A 25,438-nucleotide genomic window follows, 5' to 3' on the forward strand; every position below is an offset into this window, starting at 1 on the left:
CTTTGTTTTCTTGATATAAAAACACATTTCTGTGGTTAAGTCACTTTGCATACATATCATCACAATCAGTTCTAGTGCTCCCTCCCCACTCCTGCATTCATTGTTGCCTCTCCCTTCCCTTGACCCTCCCCACCTCTATCCCCATAAACCACTGCATCTGTTACTGTCTCTATCCATCCATTCCTTCTGTGTTTCATAAAATGAGAAACCTAACGTGAAAAATTAAAAAAAAAACAGAGCAGGAATAAAATAATAATCACATAATGATAATGCTAAAAGACCACCAACAATATTTTAAAAGCCAGAGAAGAAATTTCTGTCATGGAACAGATGAGAAATATTTAAGCCTAGAGCAAATGTAGGTTAGGCGGAAAGGGAGGTCAGCTGGCCAAAGATGATGTTATAGAGTACTATGATCCGCCATAATCAAGTTTACAGTAGTTCTGTCTGATAGTGTAGCTGTGGGCAGAGGGGATCTGCCAGAGACTTAATCTAATTAGATACTCTGCAGCTGGATTTTGGTTCCCCACGGTCTGTCATAGCTTTCTGCAAACGGGGTGTTCACAGTTTAAGCTCTGATACTTTTACCTTCGTCGTGTATGGAATTCGTTACCATCATCTTTGGATCACAGGCTGGTGTGCTTCTTCCATGTGGACTTAGTTGATGCTTCACTTTAATGGCTGTTTGTTTGAATACAAGCCTTTAAGATCCTAGACACTAATCCAATCTGGGCACTATCTGCTTTCTTTACTATACTTTGCTGTAACACCCTTATCTCTTCATGGTGTCAGGTATTGAGCAGGGCCATGGTGTAATAACTATTCATGTATTGGGGCTAGAATTAAGTGGGATCCCAGAATCCATCTGCTTGACCATGAGCTATGAACAACTTTTGTTTACTTTGGCAGTCATATTATGACACAATCAAAAACAAAACCCAACAAGAACAACAACCAAAGAAAACAAAGACAGAAACAAAAAAGGCACGGAGAACTCCAAAATAAAACACACAAAGAAAAACATTATGAGCTATCTCCCTGAGGATAAGACCACTGCATTGGTAACATCAGTAATTTATCTGCTGTCCTAGAGTTTAAGATACTGTTGATATGAAGAGTTTATGTAAGTACAATCCAACCGTGAGCTGCACACCATGTGATGTTGCTCTGTACAGATTAAATTCTTCTCTTTTATTAATAATTTTATTCGGGTCTTTTAAAACTCTTATTACAATCCATACATCCATACATTGTATGTCAAGCACATTTGTACATTTGTCGCCCTCATCATTCTCAAAGCATTTGCTTTCTACTTGAGCCCTTGGTATCAACTTCTAATTTTTTCTCCCTTTCTCCCTGCTCCCCTCTCCCTTATGAACCCTTAATAATTTATAAACTATTATTATTTTGTCATATCTTACATTGTCTGATGTCTCCCTTCACCCACTTTTCTGTTGTCCATCCCCCAGGGAGGAGGTTATATGTAGATTCTTGTAATCAGCTCCCCCTTTCTTCCCCACCTTCCCTCCACCCTCCCCATATCACCATTCTCACCACTGGTCCTGAAGAGTTCATCTATCCTGGATTCCCCCTGTTTCCAGTTCCTGTCTGTACCAGTGTACATCCTCTGGTCTAGCTAGATTTGTAAGGTAGAATTGGGGTCATGACAGTGGGGGACAGGAAGCATTTAAGAACTAGAGGAAAGGTGTATGTTTCATCATTGCTACACTGTACCCTGACTGACTTGTCTCCTCCCCATGACCCTTCTGTAAGGGGATGCCCAGTTGTCTACAGATGGATTTTGGGTCCCCAATGTGCACTCCCCCCCATTCACAATGATTTGATTTTTGTTCTTTGATGCCTGAGACCTGATCCCTTTTGAAACCTCATGATCGCACAGGCTGGTGTGCTTCTTCCATGTGGGCTTTGTTGCTTCTGAGCTAGATGGCCGCTTGGTTGCCTTCAAGCCTTTAAGACCGCAGATGCTCTCTCTTTTGCTAGCCGGGCACCCAGATGGAATTCTTAATTGACTGACCTCTGTTTACTTGAGCATCGGTGTTGGTGCTAAGGGAACATTTCCAGAAACATTTTTTACAAGCGCAGATCCTTGCCTATCAGATTAGTAGCTGTCATTAAGGCAAGGGGAGCATAGATGTACTAAATATATGGTGGTTTGGGGTCTCCTTTCATTGGATGCCCACTAAGCCAGGGGTCCCACCTTGGGGTGGCCATCTTCAGCTTCCTTTCCCGTCATGGAGTTTCAGTCTTAAGTCCAAGGACTACAGGTAGTTTTGAGGTTGGGCCTAATTTGTTCGTTCTGGCTACCATATCGAGTCTTTCTGGTGTGGCCCTGTAAGGCCAGCGTCTAAAGCAGCGAGCAGTTCTCAATCTGAGGGGCGCGGCCCCTTTGGGGGGGTCAAATGACCCTTTCACAGGGGTCGACTGATTCATAACAGTAGCAAACTGACAGTTATGAAGTAGCAACAAAAATAACTTTAGGGTTGGGGGCTCACCACAACATGAGGAACTGTATTAAAGGGTGGAAGCATGAGGAAGGTTGAGGTCCACTGATCTAAGGTCATCTTTGTGTTTTGTCCATGGTGTGGTTCATCCAGGGTTGGGTAGAAATGTATTCAAAGTCTCTACCCAGGAACGTAAAACCAATCTTATTCTCTTAGGTTCCCTAGAGTTACTGTTTATCCCCCCTTCCTGATGTACAATTGTGTGGGACCAACATGCGCACACACGGACTCCGGAGACCAGGCTCTGGCGGCGCAGATCTATTTTATTGTTGTCTTTACACAGTTTATATAAGGCGCATTAGCTAATCAGTTGTTACGGCGCTTACTTCCTTGTTCTAAAACGTATCCCTATAAGGTTATAAAATTGTGCACAGAGCTGACTCGTGGGGTTTGTGTCTCACCAGCATGCTGGGAGCCATGGTAATAGAGAAACAGTATGCCACGCCCCTTCTCAGGCCCGCCCGAGAAGGCTAAGCAGCATCCTGCGCTTTCTACGCTGGTCCTCCTTTGTGCGTCCTAACTCCACAGCCGTCACCCCCACAATTGTTCTCCCCGTGCCCACCCTACCCACTACCGGAAATACCAGAGCCTCCTTGGAAATGTAGGTGTACCCTCCCCTGGCTTTAACTTGAGTTTCCAGTGAGGTCGCCTCTCATGTCTGTAGAGGGCCTGTTGGTTTGTCCCAGCCTCTTCTCAGTGTTGATAGTGACAGTGGATGGTCAACGCCCTTTCTCGCCTCTTGAAGGAGTGACCCTGCTGATGGGAGGTTCCCTCTTTCAAGGTGGATCTTCTGAAGTGCACCTAAGGGGGGTGATGTATGCTGCAGAGTTCATGACTGGTAGGCAGACTTTCTACCTCTTTGTTTGGGATTTGGTCCCTAAGATTTGTTTACCTGGTGTTTCTCCTTATGGTAGCGGGTTCATTCACTATTGTCCTTTTGTGATTGACTTACTTCACTCAGCATAACGGCTTCAAGTCCTTCCATGTCATGTGGGGTCTCATGCTTTCATCACTGTTTTTAGGGATGTTCAGCGTTCCATTGTGTGTGAGTACCATAGCTTTTTTCTCCATTCTTCTACACTTGGGCGTTTGGGCTGCTTCCAGTTTCTTGCTGTTGTGGCCTGTGCTGCTAGGGACATGGGAGAACATACTCTAACCCAGGGCTCCTCAAACTTTTACACGGGCCAGTTCACTGTCCCTCACACTCGTTGGAGGGCCAGACTATAGTTTTTAAAAAAAGCAAAAAAAACAACTATGGACAAATTCCTATGCACACTGCAAGCATCTTATTTTGAAGTAAAAAAAAAAATAATGGGGCAAAAACACCCGGTGGGCTGGATAAATGTCCTCGGCGGGCCGCATGTGGTCTGCGGGCTGCAGTTTGAGGACACCTGTTTTTTTTTTTAATCATTTTATTTATTAGGGGCTTATACAATTCTTATCGCAATCCAGCCATCCATCCATTGTGTCAAGCACATATGTACATTTGTTGCCATCATCATTCTCAAAACATTTGTCTTCTACTTGAGCCTTTAATATCTGCTGCTCATTTTCCACCTCCCTCCCCACTCCATCTACCTCATGAACCCTTCATCATTCATAAATTATTATTATTTTGTCATATATTACACTGTCCGACGTCTCCCCCCCCGCCTTCTCTGCTGTCCATCACCCAGGTTCTTGTAATCAGCTCCCCCTTTCTACCCTACATTCCCTCCACTCTCCCCGTATCGCCACTCTCACCACTGGTCCTGAAGGGGTCATCTGTCCTGGATTCCCTGTGTTTCCAGTTGCAATCTGTACCTATGTACATCCTCTGGTCTAGCCAGATTTGTAAGGTAGAATTGGAATCATGATAGTGGGAGGGGGAGGAAACATTTAAGAACTAGAGGAAAGTTATATGTTTCATTGTTGCTTCCCTGCACCCTGACTGGCTCATCTCCTCCCCACAACCCTTCAGTAAGGGGTGTCCGGTTGGCTACCATTGGGCTTTGAGTCTCCACTCTGCACTCACCCACATTTTCAATGATACGATTTTTTGTTCCTTGATGCTTGATACCTGATCCCTTTGACAGCTCGTGGTCATACAGGCTGGTGTGTTTTATCCATGTGGGCTTTGTTGCTTCTGAGCTAGATGGCCACTTGTTTATCTTTGAGCCTTTAAGACCCCAGACTATATCTTTTGAGAGCTGGACACCATCAGCTTTCTTCACCACATTTGCTTATGCACACGTTTGTCTTCATTGATCGTATCAGGGAGGTGGGCACCCATTGATAGGGTTTTTAGTTCTTTGATGTCTGGTAACTGGTCCCTTCTGCACCTTGTGGTCAGACAGGCTGGTGTGCTTTCTCCATGTGGGCTTTCTTGCTTCTGCGTTAGATGGCCATTTGTTTATCTTCAAGCCTTTAAGACCCCAGATGCTATATCTTTTGATAACCAGGCACCATCAGCTTTCTTCACCACATTTGCTTATGCACACATTTTTCTTCAGCAATCGTGTCGGGAAGGTGTGCATCCTGGAATGCCAGTTTAATAGAACAAAGTGTTCTTGCATTGAGTAAGTGCTTGAATGGAGGCCCAATGTCCATCTGCTGCCTTAATACTAAACCTATAAATACATGCACATAGATCTGTTTCCCTACACTCATATAAATATATTTACATATGTACATTCCAGTCTTTGGACCTCTATAAATACCTTTTGTCACCTAGTTCTTTCCTCTATTTACTTTTACTTTCCTCTTCGAGGACGCCTGCTCTTAAGGGCCCCCCAAAAGGCTTGGATTAACACAGTTGGTTAAATCTTATTTAATTCGTCAGTTGCCAGAAATCTATTAATATTGTAGAAAACACATGTTAGGAAACCTTCCTTCTGGACCTCATATATTTACCGTAGACTTTTCCACAAAGTAAACTTCAGACTTGAATTTTAATGATTTTTCAACCAGAGATAAAAATTATCACGCAATAGAATTAGATTGTTCAGGTGTAAGTCAGGTATTTCTGAGTCACACTTTCTTCATTTGATGTTTTGAACAAAAGTAGATCCCCATAACCTTTTAAAAATGTATGTTACTTCAGGCATTAAATTAGTGTATGTAAGAAAAGGAGTTATATTTTTATTAGTGTACTGAGCAGGGACTCCTTTGCCCCACAATAGAGAAACATCTCTATTTCCCCAGGGCTCAGTAAAAGACACAGCTTGTCTTCTCACATGGTTTTTATATTGTGTGTTTGACTAGGAAGGAAGCCTACACTTATGCAGCTTTTCTATCACAATGGGGCAACCAGGTAAAACAGAAAAGCTGACCACCTTTTAGTTGCAGTTTCAGAGCATTAAATTCTTTGCTGTATTCCTTTACTTGTCTTTGAAAAAATACTCTTACTAAAACACATCATACATACCCCTTGGAGTCCAAACGTGTTTTTATTAGTTCGACTGGTCACTGAAGGAATTGGAAAAAAAAGTTCTTGTTTTTGCAACTAAAGCTGCAATATTTTCATTACCATACCTCTCCCACCTAAGTGCTTATTTTCTCCTCACATCTTTTAAAATTTTTACTTTAAGGTGTGGTAAATAAAGCCCAGCAAATTTTCAAATACATAGGCTTTCCAGCTGATGTACCATATTGGAAAGAGATACCAATTTGTTATGGACGTTTGTAGCAAGTTCATAGTTCTTGGCTTTCCCCCTAGGTAAGAGTGTTGGATTTTCAGGGTTTTCTTTCTAGCAAAACTGCAGCTTATGGGTTCTAATATCTATCTTAGATACACCATCTCAAATTCTTCTATCATATTGTAATAAAAAGCAGCATTCAGAGACTTTTAAAAGCATAATGTGATCAAATAATAGTCTTTCCAAGAACTGCCGAGGCTAATCTAAATAACAGATAATTGAGCATTTATATTTACTCTAGGGACGGAAATCCTAACTTTGGTTTTCTCTCCACCAGACAAGCAGCAGAAAGGTGAATTTGCGATAGACGGCTACTCCGTCCAGATGAACCAGGCCCTGAGGAAGGACGCCAAGAAGGACTGCTGCTTTGAGATTTCCGCTCCTGACAAGCGGGTCTATCAGGTTGGAGTCTTTATGTCGTCTGGGAATTAAGCTGATAAAATGCCCTGATTTCATTTATAGAGAAGACATTAGCATTTTGTTGAAACAATTCTCCCTGACATGTTAATAGTAATAAAAAACACTGGTTTTATACACTGAGCACTCATACAAGGAGAGGAAATACATTTTTGACTGTCTCAGATTAGTGCAAGCGATATCTTCTTGAAAAAGAACAAGCACATGTCGTTTATCAATTACTCCAAATGTTGCCTTTCATATCTGTTTTAATGGAATAGTGTGATTTCCTGAATCACATAATAGAAAGAGTAAAATTATCAAAAGAAAAATATCAGAGTGTTTATGCATATCATATTGCTTAGGGGTGCAGAGAAAATGAAGGTAGAAAGGCACGCATGGGCTCTGTAATTCGAGAGCTATCAGCTAGGCATCAATTTGGAATGTATGTTTAATAAGTTTTAAATATCTGAGATTGCAGTTGAAAGCCAGTTAATTAAGTTGTCAGGTAGTGTGTTGGAATCTGACAAGAACATTTTTAAGAAAACTGTACCCAGCAGTCTGAAGAAATTCATGGGTGTCTTCTAATTGTCAAGGGCAAATTTTGTTCATCAGTTCTGTCTTTGACATTGATGAAGAGAAGCAGTTTTTTTTCTCGGCACAGCTGCCAGCTGCTGATCAGAGTTTCAAATCCATCATCCTCTGCTTCAATTACATAAATTTGTCAAAATTAACTGTACATTATAAGAAGCATCCTTGCAAGAAAAGTACCAGTAGACATGAAAAGAATTACTAATGGTCTGAAAGAAATGATAAGAATGCTACATGCCTTCCATTGCTACCGTGGTAATTTTTGTGGTGGTGTTTGCTTGTTACTAGTTTACCGCAGCTTCTCCAAAAGATGCTGAGGAATGGGTACAGCAGCTGAAATTTGTGCTACAAGGTAAGAGTGATCAATTAAACAAGTTATCATAGTCTTTTAATACCGAGTAACTGAGTGATTTGGGTCGTCACATACAAGAAGCTCTGGGGACTGAAATTAACAAAGCCCATTCACTTGAGATTTGTAAAAGCATCCCTTCTATGCGAACCAGTGGCAACTTGGAAATTTACATTTCAGTCAATATTAAAAAACCTTTTCAATGAAAGAGTTAAGTGGCGCACAGGGCTTCATTGGTTTAGGAAATATGGTTTTAGAAAAATGTTTTTGCACCCACTTAAATTTTCCTCTCTGAAACATGCCCTTCTAGATATGGAATCTGATGTTATTCCCGTGGATGATGAAGATGAAAGAGGAGGATTGTATGATGATGTTGATCATCCTCTACCAATCAGCAGTCCAGCATCGAGCCACCAACAGCCAATAGATGATGAAATTTATGAAGAGCTTCCAGGTATTTATTTTTTGGTGATTCATTTACAAATTTTAGTGCACTCTTTTTTAAAAAAATGTCAAATTGGCAGCTTGAGTAGAAATGATGAGCTATTAAGAACAAGGGCAAAGAAAATCTTCAAAACTATTTTACACAAAGGGCTCTGCTTGAGGTATTTGACGCGGTGGATGTACGTTCATGAAAAGTGAGTAGAATGTTAGAATCATGCCGATAGAATCCTACCCTCTTGGGGCTTTGGGCTCATTAGTATTGTTTATGCTACATAATTTTTTAATTAAAAAATTGACTTGCTTTACAGTTGTTGTTTCCCCCCCCACCAACTCACACATCGTTTTTTAGTTGTACATCTTGGAACGCCATTGACCAGCAGTTCTGTGCACACCCCATATGTCATCAACTTCTGCTTCACGGAGTTTTCCTTCCTGCACTTGTCTAGGAGAACTGTTGAACTATAAACAAAGGCCCTTTGAAGCTTGAAGATTTTCTTGCTTGATTTTTCAGCATCAGTGTGGAACAGAAGGTTTTTAATGAAAACTTTCGGGGATGGTGTAGTGCTGACATGCCTCAGTATCTGCTGCGTCAATTAAAAACGATCTGTTCACTCCTTGATGCGTAGCTCCGAGGGTCAGCCTAAAGCAGACAAAGACAAGCATCTGCGATTGTATGTGAAAGAGGACATTTGGAATAGGAAAAAGAGGTAGAGAATTATTGTACCACTGTCACTCTAGGTTGAAACGAGCCTTTTCTGACTATTCAGAAAACAGGGGAAGCAAAGAAAGGGTTCTAAGTAGGATAAGTAAAGTTACTTACATCTCGTGGAAAGCTATTTTTCTCTGAGCAGAAGGATTTAATGACATAGTCCCAAACCGTAAAGATTCCAAAATTAATTAACATGTTAAAAGTTAATGTACAAATGCCATTTTAAATCCAGTCAGCAGAACACTGTAACTATAACTAGATGAACTTTAGAGTCAAAAAGTTCAAATTCTGGGTTTACAATTTACTAGTTCAGAGACCTTAAAAGTCAATGTCTTTATCAGTAAAATGAGAATGATAACATTTGAGGAGTAAATGAGATACTGTATTTAAAACTCTCAGCATAGAGCTTGAATTGTAGCAAGCAAATAAATGGTGACATCACTACCATTATTGTTTTCAACATTGTATCTGGTAGGTACTTATGCACGCTTCTATGCGGGTACAGTGATGGTTCTCCGACCAAATAAGAATGAATGCTTATGATATTATAAATGTAAGATATTGAAAACTACTGGAAATAGGTAGATAACATTGATTTTTTTGGTACTATAGAACAGTGGTTCTCAACCTGTGGGTCATGACCCCTTTGAAGGTTGAATGATCCTTTCACAGGGGTCGCCCATCTCATAACAGCAAAATTACAGTTTGGAAGGATCAACGAAAATAATTTTATGGTTGGGGGGGTCACCATCACCTGAGGAACTGTATGAAAGAGTCATGGCATTAGGAAGGTTGAGAACCACTGCTCTAGAAGATGCTGATTCACATGGAAGTGTAACTTTGTGCAGAAATAGTAATCTCTGTTCCTAGTCTCTTAGCAGAGATATATTTATTAGCTCTTTCCTTTCTGGCTTATCCTAAGAAATGGCATGTGTTAGAGCATCAGTTATCCGCAAGTCAAGAAGAGGATTCTCTGACTACTAGTTATTATTCATGCTGTATCCATTTCATTTAATCTTTGGCGTGTTGTGAGAATGGATACTAATGTAAAATAGAAGAGTGTAGTATTTTAAACATGATATTATTGTCAGATACATTTCATCTCATCAAAGCTACATATTAAGTATTATGCTACAATTGTTGTTCTAAATGTTAATTAAATCCTGTGATTCTTCAATGTAACCATCCTTACCTGTAGCCTCCATGCCCCCCAAAAGGAGGAAACAAAATACAATAGGGAGAGAGAAAATATTGAAGATCGCTTCCATACCAAAGACACTAGGAAGACGTTGGTAGCCAGCTTGAAATCTCAGGCTCATGAACAGCTTTCGCTCTTGCTTATCTTGTTGTTGTTCAGGGGCCACACATGGTTGGAAATAAGTGGTTGCACTGAAGCTTACTTCTTGTAGCAAGTAACTGGGCAAAATTTAAGCTGCTCTGGGATCCCTTTGCTTCTGCCCCGCATCCCCACTTGCTGTAAAGCGTGATGGAGCCAGAGAGAGCCTGGGACCGTGCCTGGGCAGGAAGCTGTGTCAGGCAGCTGTGGAATGTCTCATCCCTCATGCAACCCAGAGCCACTTCAGCATCTGCACAATTCAGCAAGTTTTTCCAGTTTGAGCCAGTAGTTCGAGATGAAATTTTTCTTAGTGAAGGCCCTAAAGTTGATTCTTTAGCATTAAAGCTTTTATTTGATTAATCAGCTAAAACTTGAAATTAAACTTTTATATCATATATATGTATTTATATCCTCAGGATTTCATATCTATGAAATATGAATATATTTTGTGAAGGAGGGGTGACCACAGTGGAAAAATATTGAGCACATTTTGCTAACTGTTGATATTTTTCCAGATTTATAACAAAACAAAAAAACCCCCAAACCCCTGTATACGTACCTCTGAGGCATTTCTGACTGGTTAACTTCCCAGAATTAGTACCACCATTGCAAAGCAGTTTTCTGTCAGTTGCATACAGTTGAAAACTAATCCTCCCAGTTGAAAGATGTGACACACACAAATGCATCTGAAGAGACTCTTTGGCCTTCAGCATGCTACTTTAAATCGCAAAATATAAAGTAAGCCTGCAGTGTTTAAGTCTCAAGAGTATGATGAAAATATTGTTTTAAAAATTGTATAGCGAAATCTCCCTTGAAAAATGTTTATAATTCTATGAGAGTGTAAATAGTCTCATTGTAATTGTTTTTCAGTTAGAATTTTCTAACTTTATTACAGCAGCTTCTCTTTAATTTCTTGTTCATTAATTTTTAAGTAACGTCATAAAAGAATAGGAATGAATTTGTAAGATTTCTTTGCTTTTAAGGCATTTCTACATTTATAGAAAAGAACGGAAAGAGCATCATTTCTGGAGAGTATTAAAGGTATTTGGCTTTTCCTGACAGACCAGAAAGCTTGGACAAGCTTTTAGGTCTTCTGACTTGTTGGCTTAGGCTGGTCAGGCTTGCTTCTATTGTGATATCAACACAGGACAGTTCCTCTTTGCACAGCTAATGCATTGACCAAAGTGTGTTGATCTGTTTCATAACACAGCAATGAGTTCATTTGGCTTAAAGCAAATTCCAGAATCCGTTGGTTGTTTTTTCATTAGGAACATAGAGAAGCAGTGGTTTTGATTGATTTTTGAAAGGGAGAACAACATCTGGAAATTTGCATCCGAAATCAACCCAGTTCTTCCAGGTATATGTCACTTCATTTAACCCCTTTGATGTAGTGAATTGTGCAGTGGTGACGAGTCAAGGGGCAGAGAATTTTTCTAGCTACCAACAGAAATAGAGTCGGCCAAGTAACGGGATGGTAACCACCCATTCGACTGTTAAGTCCGTATCTTTCTGGAGAATGGCAGTTGAAACGTCTTTTGGTCAGTGGACTAGAGAAGACAGCAAAATAAAACGGAAGTCACATTTTGAATTCCGTTAACCTAGTTTGTTAAAGCATCATTTTATTTTATTTTTTTGTATCATAATGCCAGGTCGAACTCTTCAGGGCTAGACAAGGATGTTTTCTCATGTAGTCATTCCGTTACATTTAAAAATTTTATTTAGCGCAACTTTCTGCTGCTACACTAGACCACGAAATAAAATACAGCTATTACAATTTTTCAATGGAACTGTGTGTCATATACATAAAAGTAATAGCGCGAGGGCTGCTTGAATTGGATGTCGTCTCCATCAAGTGCACATCTGTGAGAACAATTCAGTGAGGACCTCCCCCAAATAGCTTTCTTTCCCCCTCTGCATCATTGTTAGTCACATTACTATCACGTCAATCTTAAGGCTACAGGACACTGCACCCTCTGTGATTAACACCATTCACAGTAACGGCAAGCCCTGATTCAGCCACAGACACTACTTTTTTCCCCCTGGGATGCAATGGGAAAGATGCAGTTGCCTTTTTCAGAACTGCACATAGTCAGCCAGTTTAATGCATTTGGTCTCAGCAACTTGCTAATGGGCGTTTTTTCTTTAAACGATGGCACTGAACAATGGAATCGCCAAGGGCGCTAGTGCTGTGTCCCAGTAGATGGCATGGTAAATGTCTCATACGGAGCTCCGTGTAAGCGCTGTAGCCATTTGTGTGGACGTGGCAGAAAACTGGGATTGTATAGCATGGTCCTGGTTCTGAGAGACCAGCTGGACCTGGCTGTCGCCGTTTACTTCAAGACACGGCATTGAGTTCTGTCTGTCTGAGGGGCGAATGAACTATGAAAGTCAAGAAAGGAGTGAGCAAACTATATGGTTAGATGTGTATGTTTTCATATATGTGCACATACATGGGTCCCTGCAGCCCAACAACCTCTCTGATGCTCCTATTAGAACAGGTTTGGGGGTTCCCTGAAATTGGCACTGTGTATTGTCTGCTGCCCCTCACTGTCTCCTGAGTGTTGCGGAGGCGAACGAGGCCCAAGTGCAGGGAAGAATGGTCTCCCCTGGAGGTGGCCGGGGCTCAGCGAGGGAGCCCTGTGAGACACCACTGTCCAGGAGTTCCTGTCCGTTTCCCTGTTGTTCTTGTTAACTCTTAATTCTAGATTCTCTCTCGGTTTTAAACAAAAAGATGCCCACTGGGAAAACCTTAAATATAGTTGATGTGCATAAAATAAAAAAGGGAAAGTCTTTTAGCCCCCCTCCTAAGTAAGCACTTTGATGATTTCAGCTATCCATTTGCTCATGTACAAAACACACATAAAAATTTCTGAGCGGAAACGAGGTCCTTCATTTTACTATTTCTACCCTTTTAGTTCCTTCCTACTTCCTTTTTGTCCCTTATCAAACTGATCGACTTTCTCATGCCATTCACCAGTAATTTTCAGGACAGACCCCCCCCCCCCACACACACACACACAAGGGAATTTACTAGAGAGGTCAATAGGCTACCTACCACAAGTCAGGATCAGCAGACATTTAGAAGACAGCGGTTTGTCTCCTCAGAGAGGAACCAAGTCTCTCTCTCTGGTTCTTAGTCTTTCAGCCACTTGGTCCCTTGGCCTTTGCCTCCATGGGCCAGGAAGCCAGCCTGCCTGTCCCTCTGCCTCACAGTTTCACAGTCTCGGGCCAGATGAGGAAGAGTTATCCTGTAGTCTCCATGCCGTACCTCTAAGACTTCATGCCAGTCTCTCATTCATCTGGTCTCTGGTCACTGCCACTTCAGACAGAGAGCTTTAAACAAAATTTGTTATTTAAAAAATTTCTTGAACAAATCAGATACCAAACATTTCAATGATTTAGCACATTGATAAGAGTTGTGCAGCCATCCTCACAGTCAATTTTAGGATATTCATTCTTCCCTATCTCGTTGTTCGCTCCGTCTTTGTATCTTAAGTTCATGTTTGGTGAAAAGTTGAGACTATTGAGGTTGGTAAAAATCTTTAATTTCTTCATCTTGGGTGTTAGTGGTTGGTAGGTAGATTAGAATAATGGTTATATTAATAGGCACATGAATGTTATATGTTATCCTATTTGTACTGTAGGACAAATCTTGAAATATTCTTTTCGACAGTGCATCCAATGACACATCTATAAAACTGGTCATTCGTGGCCTAGCAGACAATCTGATTGTCTGATTGAAAATGGCCAGTACCAGTCCATTTCAGCTCACTAATGGCTCAGGTATCTATCTTCAAGCATTCTATTTCATTTTTGACAACTTCCAATTTGCCTAGACTCATACTTCGTACATTCCACATTTCAATTATTAATGGGTGTTTATATATAATGGATGTTTGTAACACTGGATATATGTAATAAATGTTCATACAATACAAAGTTTCATTTAAAAAAGTATTGCTACTAAGGCTTCAGTTCATACATGAATGGGTTTAGTGCAAGCAAAACATTTTTAGACGTATCTCTGATCCGTCGATGGCTGCAGACAGGTTCTCTCAGTAACACATCTGTCTTAGTCTTTCATTAGGGTACCTTTTAAAAAGAAGAGTTTTGGAGGAGTGGGCGCTGGGCACTTGGGGGGCCAGGGCTGGAAGGACCCGGACCCTCAGGGCGGGGCGGGGCAGGAGAGGGCGGGCTTGCTGGCGCCCTTTGAGATCCCAGGGGTGAGGGTGGGAGGGGGGTTCTGAAGGAGGCTGGACTGGGTGGAGGGCAGGAAGGGGGGTGGCGGGCCAGGCAGCCCCCTTCCCCCGGGGTCTTGATTCTCGAACAGAAATTAAAAAAAAAAAAAGTTTTTTGTGTGTCATGGATAAAAGTTATTTTGAGATCATGGCTAACATCGAATTGTTACCAAAACACAAGTGGACATCTTTTCAAACTGCTGACATTTTGCAACATGTTTTGGGAGATTGCGCCCGTGCAGAGCATTAGTCATAGATGGAGCAAGCATTTGAAAGAGGTTGCTGTGAATTGTCACCGACTCGATGGTAGTGAGTGTTTTTCTGTGGGGTGCGGGGTAAGAAAACCTCAAAGAGAAGCCGTGAGAAGGGAGCTCATCACGCTCGTGAATAAAGAAACAGTGGCTGAAGTCCAGAAGCTGGAGGAAGACGACCACAGTGATCTGAATAGCCACCAGTGATGCGAAACCGCTCCTGCAAATGGGGTGGCAGTTTTCCATATTAAGTGGCCATCTCGACCTCAGCGCGCGCTCTCTGCAACATGGGGCCAAAAGCAACCCCGGAGATCAGTTAGTTCCGGAGCCGATCTTTTCATCAGCTTTCTAAGCAAGGCCCAAAGGAATTAAGACAATTTTATGGGATGAATTGTAACTGGGGACAAGTCTTAGATTTACCAATATAATCCAGAGACCAAGGTTCAGTCCAAACAGTACCTTCCAAAGAGATCTGCTGGGCCAGTTAAATCAAGGCAGAGAGTTTATAATGACTGTGTTTTGTCCTTTCTGGGAGGTTTTCTTGAAAGACACATGACTATCACGAGGGCTTATTCCTTGAGAAGTTTTCCAAAAAATGGAAAACTGCATTGAGAATTTAATTTGCAGGCCCTACCCCTCTCACCCCTCCACACACACAGCCCTGATTGTGATCCTTCAGATTTATTTTTGTTCACCAAATGCAAAGAACATGGAAAAGTGAACTCCCTTAAAGATAACTGCTGTTTTGAGGTGGTGAGAATCGAAGAGCCCTGAGTTCTTTCGGCAAGGATTAGAGAGGTGGAAACCCTGCCCGTGGAAGTGCATCGAGCTGGACGATGGTGGGTGTGTCGACAAACAGTGGCATTGCATCTTGATATATTGGCCTAATAAAATCATATCGCTGTGATTTTAGAGCAATAGTGTTTAGCTTACCTTCCTGTGGGTGTGGGTGTTTCTGTATGTGTGTACCTGTTTGCATGTCTGCCTGTCTGTGCCTATGTTGGTGGTCGGGGGTGGGGGGAGTTTACAGAGTGAGGAGAGCATCAGACTTCACTGTTTGCAGATAGGTCCTAAGAGTATCCAACTGATTGCTCTAAAGCAATGATTATAGAAGAAGGGACAAATTCCACAAAATGTCAGTGACAAATAGAAGCAGTCTTTACTCCCTGGCTTCAGGAAGAGTTGCAGTTGAGTTAGAGCATCAGTGAGCAGCCTTCAACAAACTGGGAAAAGATCTAGTCTAGCTTAAATTAAGCATTGGTGACCTTTTATCTTGTTTTTCTTTTAAATAAAATAAATAGATTTGTTTCCCTGTATTTGGACTTCATTAGAATTCTTATCCGAAACAAGTAACTACTGTACATACATATCCATGCACTGTTTGTGGAAGGGCCATCAAGCACCAGGGCCCTGAGGCAGGAGACTGCACAGTGGTCAGGAACCAGAGAGGAGGAGTATAGGGAGCCAGGCAGAGAGAAGGGCTTGGAGGGCCAGATCAAGCAAGCCTTTGGAAGCCAGGATTGCTCTTTTTTTTTTTAATAAAGGTTTTATTAGGGGCTCATACAACTCATATCACAGTCCGTACATATACATACATCAATTGTATAAAGCACATCTGTACATTCTTTGCCCTAATCATTTTCTTTTCTTTCTTTTTTTTTCCCTTTTCTTTTTTTACATTTTATTAGGGACTCATACAACTCTTATCACAATCCATACATATACATACATCAATTATATAAAGCACATCCATATATTCCCCGCCCCAATCATTCTCAAAGCATTTGCTCTCCACTTAAGCCCTTTGCATCAGGTCCTCTTTTTTTCTCCCCTCCCTCCCCGCTCCCCCCTCCCTCATGTGCCCTTTGTAAATTATACATCGTTATTTTGTCATATCTTGCTCTATCCGGAGTCTCCCTTCCCCCCCTTCTCTGCCGTCCCTCTCCCAGGGAGGAGGTCACATGTGGATCCCTGTAATCAGTTCCCCCTTTCCAACCCACTCACCCTACACTCTCCCAGCATCGCCCCTCACACCCTTGGTCCTGAAGGTATCATCCACCCTGTATTCCCTGTGCCTCCAGCCCTCATATGTACCAGTGCACAACCTCTGCCCTATCCAGGCCTGCAAGGTAGAATTCGGATCATGGTAGTTGGAGGGAGGAAGCATCCAGGATCTGGGGGAAAGCTGTGCTCTTCGTTGGTACTACCTTGCACCCTGACTGACCCATCTCCTCTCCTAAACCCCTCTATGAGGTGATCTCCAGTGGCCGACACGGGCCTTAGGTCTCCACTCTGCACTTCCCCCTTCATTCAATGTGGTATATATATATATATATATATACACACACACACACACACACACACACTTTTTTTTTTTTGCATGATGCCTTATACCTGGTCCCTTTGGTACCTCGTGATCGCACTGGCTGGTGTGCTTCTTCCATGTGGGCTTTTTCGCTTCTGAGCTAGATGGCCGCTTGTTTATCTTCAAGGCTTTAAGACCCCAGTCACTATCTCTTTTGATAGCCGGGCACCATCAGCTTTCTTCACCACATTTACTTGTTCACCCACTTTGGCTTCAGCCGTTGTGTTGGGAGAGTGAGCATCATAGAGTACCAATTTAATAAACGAAAGTATTCATGCATTGAGGGAGTGCTTGAGTAGAGGCCCAAGGTCCTTCCGCCACCTTAATATTAAACCTATAAATGTAGACAATTAGATCTATTTCCCCATCCTCATATATATGTTTGCATGTACACGTCTTTGTCTAGACCTCCATAAATGCCCCTTGACTCCCAGCTCCTTCCTCCCTCTCCCTTGACTTTCCTCCTGCCCCACCACCATGCTCCGTCCCCACCTGGGCTACAGCTATACCTCTTCTCTATGCAACCTTACCCTTGATCATTCCCCATCAGGCCTGTCACTCCAGGATTGCTCTTTCGAGCAGCCCTGTGCGCATCAGGGAGCAGCCATGGTGGCACTGTGGATTAGGTAGTAGGTTGCTTATCACAGTCGTGTGGTTCAAACTCACCAGCTGTTGCAGGGAAGAAAGATGAGGCATGTGCTCTGGTGAGGGTTTGCAGTCTAAGAAATCCCATCCAGGGTCACTGCCAGATCTATTCGTTGGCACTTTAAAACAATGCGTGCAGTTACAGAGGTGAGGCTGACATGTATAAGTATGAGAGGCTGCCCACTCATGATCCCGTGTGAAGAAAATTTTAAATTTGAACTGCTCCTTTATACTCTTTCCCTGGGTAACCTTAGATGCCGTAGCTATCGCTATAAGTAGATGCATATGATCAGAGCAGAACAAAACGTCTTCACAGGGTAGTTTGTTCATCAAAGAACTTAAAGTGTGTGGGGATGATAACAGTGATAGCTAACACGAGCTCTTAATGCATGCCAGATACTTTCCTAAGTCCTTTCAGTGTATTCGTTTCATAAGCATAAGGTTGCTGTTATATTAGGTGCCATCGAGTCAGTTCTGACACTACCTGGTCCTGTGTCATCTTCAGAATCGCTCACGTGTTTGAACCCATTGATGCAGCCACTGAATCAGTCCACCTTGCCAAGGTCTTCCTCAGTTTTGCTGCCCTGATACTTTACCAGGCACGCTGTCTGTCCCGCTACACAGACTGGTCTCTCCTGACAGCAAGTTCAAAAGGCGTGAGACGAAGTCTTGCCATCCTTGCCTCTAAAAAGTACTCTGGTTGTACTTCTTCCAAGACAGATTTGTTGGTTCCTTTCGCAGTCCACGGTCCTTTCAATAATCCTCACCAGCACCATCATTCAAATGCATTGATTCTTCTTTGGTCTTTTTTATCCAGTGTCCAACTTTAACATGCATATGAGCCGGTTGAAAATACCATGGCTTGAGTTAGACGCACCTTAGCCCTTAAAGTAACCTCCTTGCTTTTCCACACTCTGAAGAGACCTTAAGACGTACCCAGTTCAGTACGTTGTTGGATATGCATACGTAGTTTCTGGTATGAGTACTTTCTTGTCTAAGTAAGGACACCAAGGCACAGAATCACTAACAGAGTCACAAACTAGGAAGTGGTGGGGTTGGAACTTGACCTTGGGTACTCTGACTCTGGAAGTCAAAATCCTAACTAAGAATTGTGCTACTTCTCAGCAGCATTATGATAAGAAGCTTTTTGACCTTAGCTATCAAATATGCTGACACATGTGAAAAGGATTTTTAAAAAACTGAATGCATGAGTGATGTATGTATAAAGAGATTTGGTGATGTTGTCAGATAAGTTTGGGATTGTTTACTGCCTGTGTGGTCAGTGCTTCACGCCTAAGGGCAAATCGAGACTCTCTGCTCCTGTCAAGATTTACAGCCTCAGAAGCCCTTTGTAGGGTTGTAGTGAGTCAGAGTTGACTTGATGGCAGTGAGGGTTTTTTGAGATGTGTATAACCACCCACCCCACCCCCCACAAAAATAAATTCAGTGTCCAGAGCTCAGTAGTGTTATTGTTCACTTTGACCATATCTTCTCCATTCACACTTATTAAAACCTTTATCAACATGCTTTTGGAAACCATCATTTGTTGATTCTGTGTATTTGTTACAGTGGTGCATAGTGTTCTTGTAAGTATGGAATGTATGGAATGATCTAACAGTAAACACAGTGTAGTATCATGGTACTGATTACTCTGTCATGTCAAACCCTTCAGCATTCTGAGCATAATACTCATATTCAGATATGTTGTCCATGGGACATATTCTGTAAAAGTACAGAACCTTCCCTTATAAACCAGAGCTAGTTTATACTAACTTAGTAGGAGGAAAACATCATCAAGAAAAATAGAGTTTTTAAGCCATTTATGTCTCTGCTACTCCAAAGTGCCACCTGCCTTTCCATGCCCCAGCGCCTATAGCCCCCACACCTCCCCTTGGCATTCAAAGGTCTTCATGGCCTGGCTGAAATGCAGCATTCTGGCCCAGTCCCTGTTCCTATCAGCTCTCCCAGCTGCAACAAACCGACTCAGTCTTCACTCTTTCCCAGCTAGCCTGGGCTTTCCCACCTTCACAGTTTTCTTAAGACCTTCCCTCTGTATGGAGTACTCTTTTCTCTCTTCGGTTGCTAACTAGATCCCCTGCCTGCCCCTTTCCAGGTCCAGGTCGAATCCCATCTTCCCAACACATCCCAGCAGCAAGAAACTTCTGTACTGCTGTAGCACCAGTTACCTGAAGGTTTATCACACCTGACGGGGCTTTTTGTCTTTTTGTACGCTGTTATTAACTGCTCAGTAAAATTTAGTATTTTGCTTTTCATGGGATTATTCAGTAGAACAGCAAATAGCTGGATCTTTACCCAGTGGAAACACTTACCTTTATTCTATTTATAAGCTCCTTGAGGGCAGGGTTCAAACCATATACTTTGGGCATCCACCAGAGTGCTCTGACAAGGGCCTTCTTCATAAGGACTCGATTACTCTTCCATGAATAACGGGGAAGACTTTATTTTGAGGGACCCATTAGTTAAATTAGTACCAAATCTTGATATGGCGATTCTTTTCCAAATACCAGAAATTCTTGCAGAATCCTATCTTGCAGTATGCTATCAGGGACATACTGAAGTATGGCTGCCTACTGACTCCCCGAAACTTCATTAAAATCTAACATTACGATTCCAGTGGGCACAGTCTCAAATAAATAAACTTGGGAAACGTAATACATTGAGTGATGAAAAGTCTCAGTACTATCCATCTTTTATAACCATTAAAGATAGATTATCAACCGTGAACAACGGGCCAACTTGAGTTACAAGTTCCCTATGGTAGGTTAGTCATCTCAGGCAAGACATTCCCCAGGAAATGGCATTCCCCTTTGCTTCCATTCTTTTTTTTTTAAGTCCCAAGATAAAGTAGGTCTAAGGAGCACGGATCTTAGCTACAGTTTGTAAAAGCTGACATCTCCAAGGACAAAAATCAGAGGACTCAATGTGCCTCGTCAGAAAATAGCAAGCTTACTGTTTGAAAATAAACTCAGATGTGGAAAGCTGCTCCAGCCCCGTAAAGGACTGTGAACCAAGGTGGAGAATCAGTTAATGCTTGGGGAAAGTGCTTACCATTACTCCCTGCCAAGCTGCTCATTTGATTCAGTGGGCACGCAGGACGCACAGGTTGGTTTAGAAAACAGGCAGGTCGTGGTCAAGATCCAGTCAGGCCACTGCTAGTGCCCAGCACATAAGCCCGTGGTTTCCCTTCTCCACTCCACACCCTTTCCGTCTATTAAGCAGGCTCCCTTCTCGGCACACTGTGCAAGCTCCTGATTCTGCATTACCTCTTACGTTCTCCTGTAGCCAGATAACCTCCCTTTGCTTCTCTAATCAGCCTGTGTTTTCTTTTCAAAAGTCCCGTCTATCTCACTTCGTGCAGGGAAACGAGCTTGATTAAGGTCAAGGCGAAGGTCTCCGACACCCATAGGAAAAATAGAATCTCTCCCTCTATTGCTTCAGATACAACTGTAAAAAAAGGTCACCCCCTCAGAAAACCCCCGTCACACGAGCTTATGAATGCACATGTCTAGACACTTGAAAAACATGTGCTTCTGAACCCAGTTGTTTCTCTTCATATTTTCTGAGAGCCTCACACCAATTTGAAGGTATTCCGAAGAGATCATTTAAAACCTTAATAAATGAACTGAAAAGGAAGGCTGAAGAAAAAGTGAAATGAGAACAAGGGGAAAGAAAAATCAACTTCTGTGGAAGTGATTAATTCATTTATTCATGCATCCAAGTTAGCAAGTTATTTTATGTCACTGAGGTTGACCAGTGTACCTCGTGATTTGTTAGAGAGAAATAAATACAACAAATGATAGGGAATGGTTATGCAGAAAAAAGCCACCCGGCCCAAAAGAAAACTGATAAGCAGCAAAGGTAAAGCCTCACAGCCCCATAACACTTCTCCCGACCCCCAACAATAACACCAGAAAAGACTTTCCAAAGGAAGTGGTGGAAGAAACCCCATTGCTCGAGACATTAAAAACCAGATGGTCTGAAGCCCCAGCAAATATTCACGCGGGATCAATCCTTCACTGAGGGAAGCACAGGGGCCCTGGCGAGCACAAGGCAGGTTTCCAGCCGCTCGCTTTGCAGCGCCATGGAAATCAAGATTAGCATTTCCTTGAACTTTTCCTTAATTTCTTAGCTCTCCTCCGTGCTCCCATAGCATTCTGTGTTGCCTTCCGTTAGCGCTTGCCACAGAGTAATTGCCTGTTTACTTGACATCTCCTCTTGACGCTAGCTCCAGTCCTTGCCAGCTTCGCAGGTTTTCGCCTTGCCCCTGGGGGAGCTCTGTGCGCCCTGGGCTTGGGAATTGCTCCTTTTGAGCGGTTTTACATTCGCTTCTGCCAGCGCCCCAGGGGTTTCACAATTTTTAATGTTGAGCTTCTTGGTTTGGGAATACTACACTTGAGGATCGCACATTGTACAGGCTTGGAGTTTTGATTTCTCACAGGAAGCTCCGCCCTTCCCCCCTCTCACCACCAACCTTCCAGAGCCTTGGAAAGACGAGGCGGACTTGCAGCCGCTGCCCTATGCCAGCGAACGTCTCGCTTCCGTTCTCTGCTCTTCAGGGACCCAGAGGACACGAGCCTGAACCCATCCTGCAGATAGCGGTGCACTCCTTTGAGCACGTGGGGAAGGCAGGTTTGTTTCAGTCTGGCTGACCATATTACTAGAAGTGAAATTTCTAGTTGTCAGTAATCCATTCTTGCAAACGTACCACAATAGAGACTTGGTGTAACCACAGGCGCCTGATTTGCCAACTTGAATTCATGTCAACCTCAACTAAAGTTTGAGCTTAGGCAAGGTCTGTGCTCGCAAACCCAGGGGACCAGACCTGTTGCCACAGTCGTTTTGACTTGCATGACCCTGGAGACAGGTTCCGAAGGCACATTTTTCGGGAATAGACAGCTTCAGCTTGCTCTGGGGGTGAGGGTGGTGGCTTTGATCCCATGACCAGGCTGTTAGCAGTTCAGCAGATGTGCAAAGTGTCAAAAATTTTTGTCTCGAGTACTGATGGACTTTTATCTGTGAAACATAAATTTTCTTATCACAGGATTAAAGTTTTATTCAGTTGATGAAGGAAGACTTACAAAGCTGCTGAAGTTATGAATTAAGTAATTATAAATGGCTGTGTATGGAAAGGATGGTATTTGCATATACAAAGCGTATCCCAGAATTTTTTCAAGGTGAAGACTTCTCCAGCTCCAATTATATACACTTTGATTTTGTAAGCAAGGATAACACATGTCTGCATTTCAAACCAGGCTATTGTGTTTAATTGAGAGAATATCTTGAAATGGGCTTAGCGTTCCACGGAAATGAAATCTTTCTAATTTAAACAGCTTACTTTGTTCCCTATGGGGATCATAATTTTCTCTCTCAGAAAGGCAACCCAGTTTTACACTATTGATTTGCAAAACTTACATGTTATAAACATTGTGCAACACAAGTTGTTAAGAGAGAAAATATCATCTCAAAGAAACCTGTCACCTGAAAATTCACCAAAATCACTCAAAGTAATTTTATTTGTATCATGGCTTTCCACCGTTGGCTATGTTCACGACCGCCGACTTCATATTAAATGTTAGCAGTATTTTGTTTGTGCTTAAATGTACTACATATGCAGGTATTTGGAGAGCCCGTGTAGTATGTAGTTGTGTTACACTTTGGGTTGCTAACTTCAGAGTTAGCAGTTCGAGCCCCCAAACAGCTCTGGGGGAGAAAGATGAAGCTTTCTGCTCCCCTAGGTATTCACACCCTTGGAAATTCCCCAAAGGCAGTTCTGTTTGTCCTGTAGGGTCACTGTGCGTTGGGGTCAGCTTGGTGACACTGAGTTATAGACTCAGAACAGCCGTATGCCAGAAGAAGAAAGAGCTGCACTTACAAGCCAGCTTTGAAGAGATGGAGATATTCTCAATCCGAACAAAAGTGAGCTTACCAAAGGAGGAGCTGATACCAAGGGCTCAAGTAGAAAGAAAATGCTTTGATAATGGCAACAACTGTACAAATGTGCCTGACACAATGGATGCATGCTGATAAGAGCTGTAAAAGCCCCCCCAAAAATGATTTTTTTTAAAAACCAATCAGTTACCATTTTGGTATCAAAATTTGGTACCAAGATTTTGAAAGAAGTTTTACTTTACCATGAATCTTAGAAAATCACTGCTTTTGGAGGTTAAAAAAAAGACCCTGAAATAATGGCAGTTTTATTTGCATCACACTAATAGAAACAAATGCTAGCCACCAGGTACAAGCTTTTCGGAAACCCTGGGTATTAATATAAATCAGGATGAATATAATGAATGAGCTGTGGAGACAGTTAATCAATTAGCTGGGAAGAATTGCTGTTGGACTTTCAATGTCGGTAACCAAATTCAGCTTTGTATTTTTTATTTTCAAAAACACTAGCACAATAATGAAAAAAATCCATGCTTATTTTCTTAGACTCATATAAGCCTAATTTGTAAATTTTCACATAATTGTGGCGACTTCTATAAAGAAGCTGAATGAATAGTGTTGAATCATGTAGGTTCTGAATATGTGTGTGTGAACAATTTGTTTTGTGTTTGAGTTTACTTTTTAATATATGAAAATACCCACGAGACAGGCTTCTGCTGAGCACTGGCTCACTGTGTCATCAGTGCAGTGAGCACACCCTGTCAGTTGGTTAAACATTGTTGAATCCACCGTGGGCTGGCAAGAAGCATCTGGGAGCCAGACTTTTCCTGTGGACCCGCGCCAAGTAGTGTATTATATTTCCTCGCGAATGCAAGCTATATTGAGATAATTTTTCTTCTTGAGCTTTTTTTAATCTAGAAATTAATTTAGAAAGCTAAAGAAAGGGATCTTGTTAAAACTGTGTATAACTGCCCAAATTCTGCAATAATAGCTGGCTGATAACTACTTTTCTTTAGTGGCAGTAGAAATAAGTAACTGATGTGACTAAACTGCATTCAGATAGTTAACAACTTACTCCTAGTTTTGCTGTCCAGGAAAGTTCATATGTCATTTCGCGTGTTCTCTTTAAATCAATGATTTACTACGGACAATAAACTCAGAATGAACTTTTAATTAAGTATGATAGTGGGGCGTGCCATTAAATTTACATGTTTGATTGCATTATTTAATTAGATGGAACTAAAACTCGAAATTGTATTTTAATACTCCCAATTATAGTTTAACATTTATTTTAACTAAAAATGTGAGGAAAAGTTGATAAAATGCCACATTTAACTAAAAAAAGAAAAAAAGTATCTTAAGCAGCTGTGATTCTGGCACGAGAAAACAGGCCTGCGATGCTGGAGCTCAAGCTGGGTCCATTTTGGAGTCCCAAGATTGGCTAAACCCTAGATCCCTGAGACGGCAAGGATTTGTCTTCCAGATGGACGCATGGACTCCACTGACTCCCCTGAGACACTGTTGGGGGAGACCTGACATAAATCAGATCTGGTCTGCACGCCACGCACGATAAGAATACGCTGACTCTTTACAAAGAGCAGTCATTGTCTTTATTTATGCTGGCCTTATTTCTAGAACCCAAGTAAGAGAAACTTTGCGATTGAGAGTTTAGGGAGCCCAAACTGAGCAAGTGTGTTGGGCTTTAAGCCCAAATTTTTATTCCTAGAGACGTTGAAAAATATCCAGTGCAACGCATCTGAACGCCAAGACCGTCACCAGGTGCGCGTTGTGCCTGACTTCCCTTTGCGAGCTCTCCCTGCTTGTTGGGGCCTCTCTGCAGTGCAGGTGCGCTCCGAAGCGGCAGTGGGTTGGGCCCAGCAGATGCGCTCTGGAAGAAAGGTGTGGCAGCCCGCTTCCAAAAAGATGGCAACAGTGGAAATCCTGCAGGGCATCGCCATGCTGTCCTGTAAGGTCACTGTGAGTTGGAATCAACAACGATGGCCATTTT

The 25,438-nt window shown here is 42.2% G+C and overlaps 1 protein-coding gene across 1 annotated transcript in view; it reads left to right on the top strand.

Annotated features, from left to right (window-relative positions):
- The window catches only part of SKAP2 (src kinase associated phosphoprotein 2), a 177,423-nt gene that overhangs the window by 114,883 nt on the left and 37,102 nt on the right, over positions 1 to 25,438 (top strand). The window contains exons 7-9 of the mRNA XM_075558259.1: positions 6,477 to 6,601; positions 7,475 to 7,538; positions 7,846 to 7,989. Of these exons, the coding sequence (XP_075414374.1) occupies positions 6,477 to 6,601; positions 7,475 to 7,538; positions 7,846 to 7,989 (333 nt within the window). The remainder of the gene's footprint in view (positions 1 to 6,476; positions 6,602 to 7,474; positions 7,539 to 7,845; positions 7,990 to 25,438) is intronic.

Source organism: Tenrec ecaudatus, chromosome 9 (genome assembly GCF_050624435.1).
Source record: "Tenrec ecaudatus isolate mTenEca1 chromosome 9, mTenEca1.hap1, whole genome shotgun sequence".
Taxonomy (NCBI): Eukaryota; Metazoa; Chordata; class Mammalia; order Afrosoricida; family Tenrecidae; genus Tenrec; species Tenrec ecaudatus.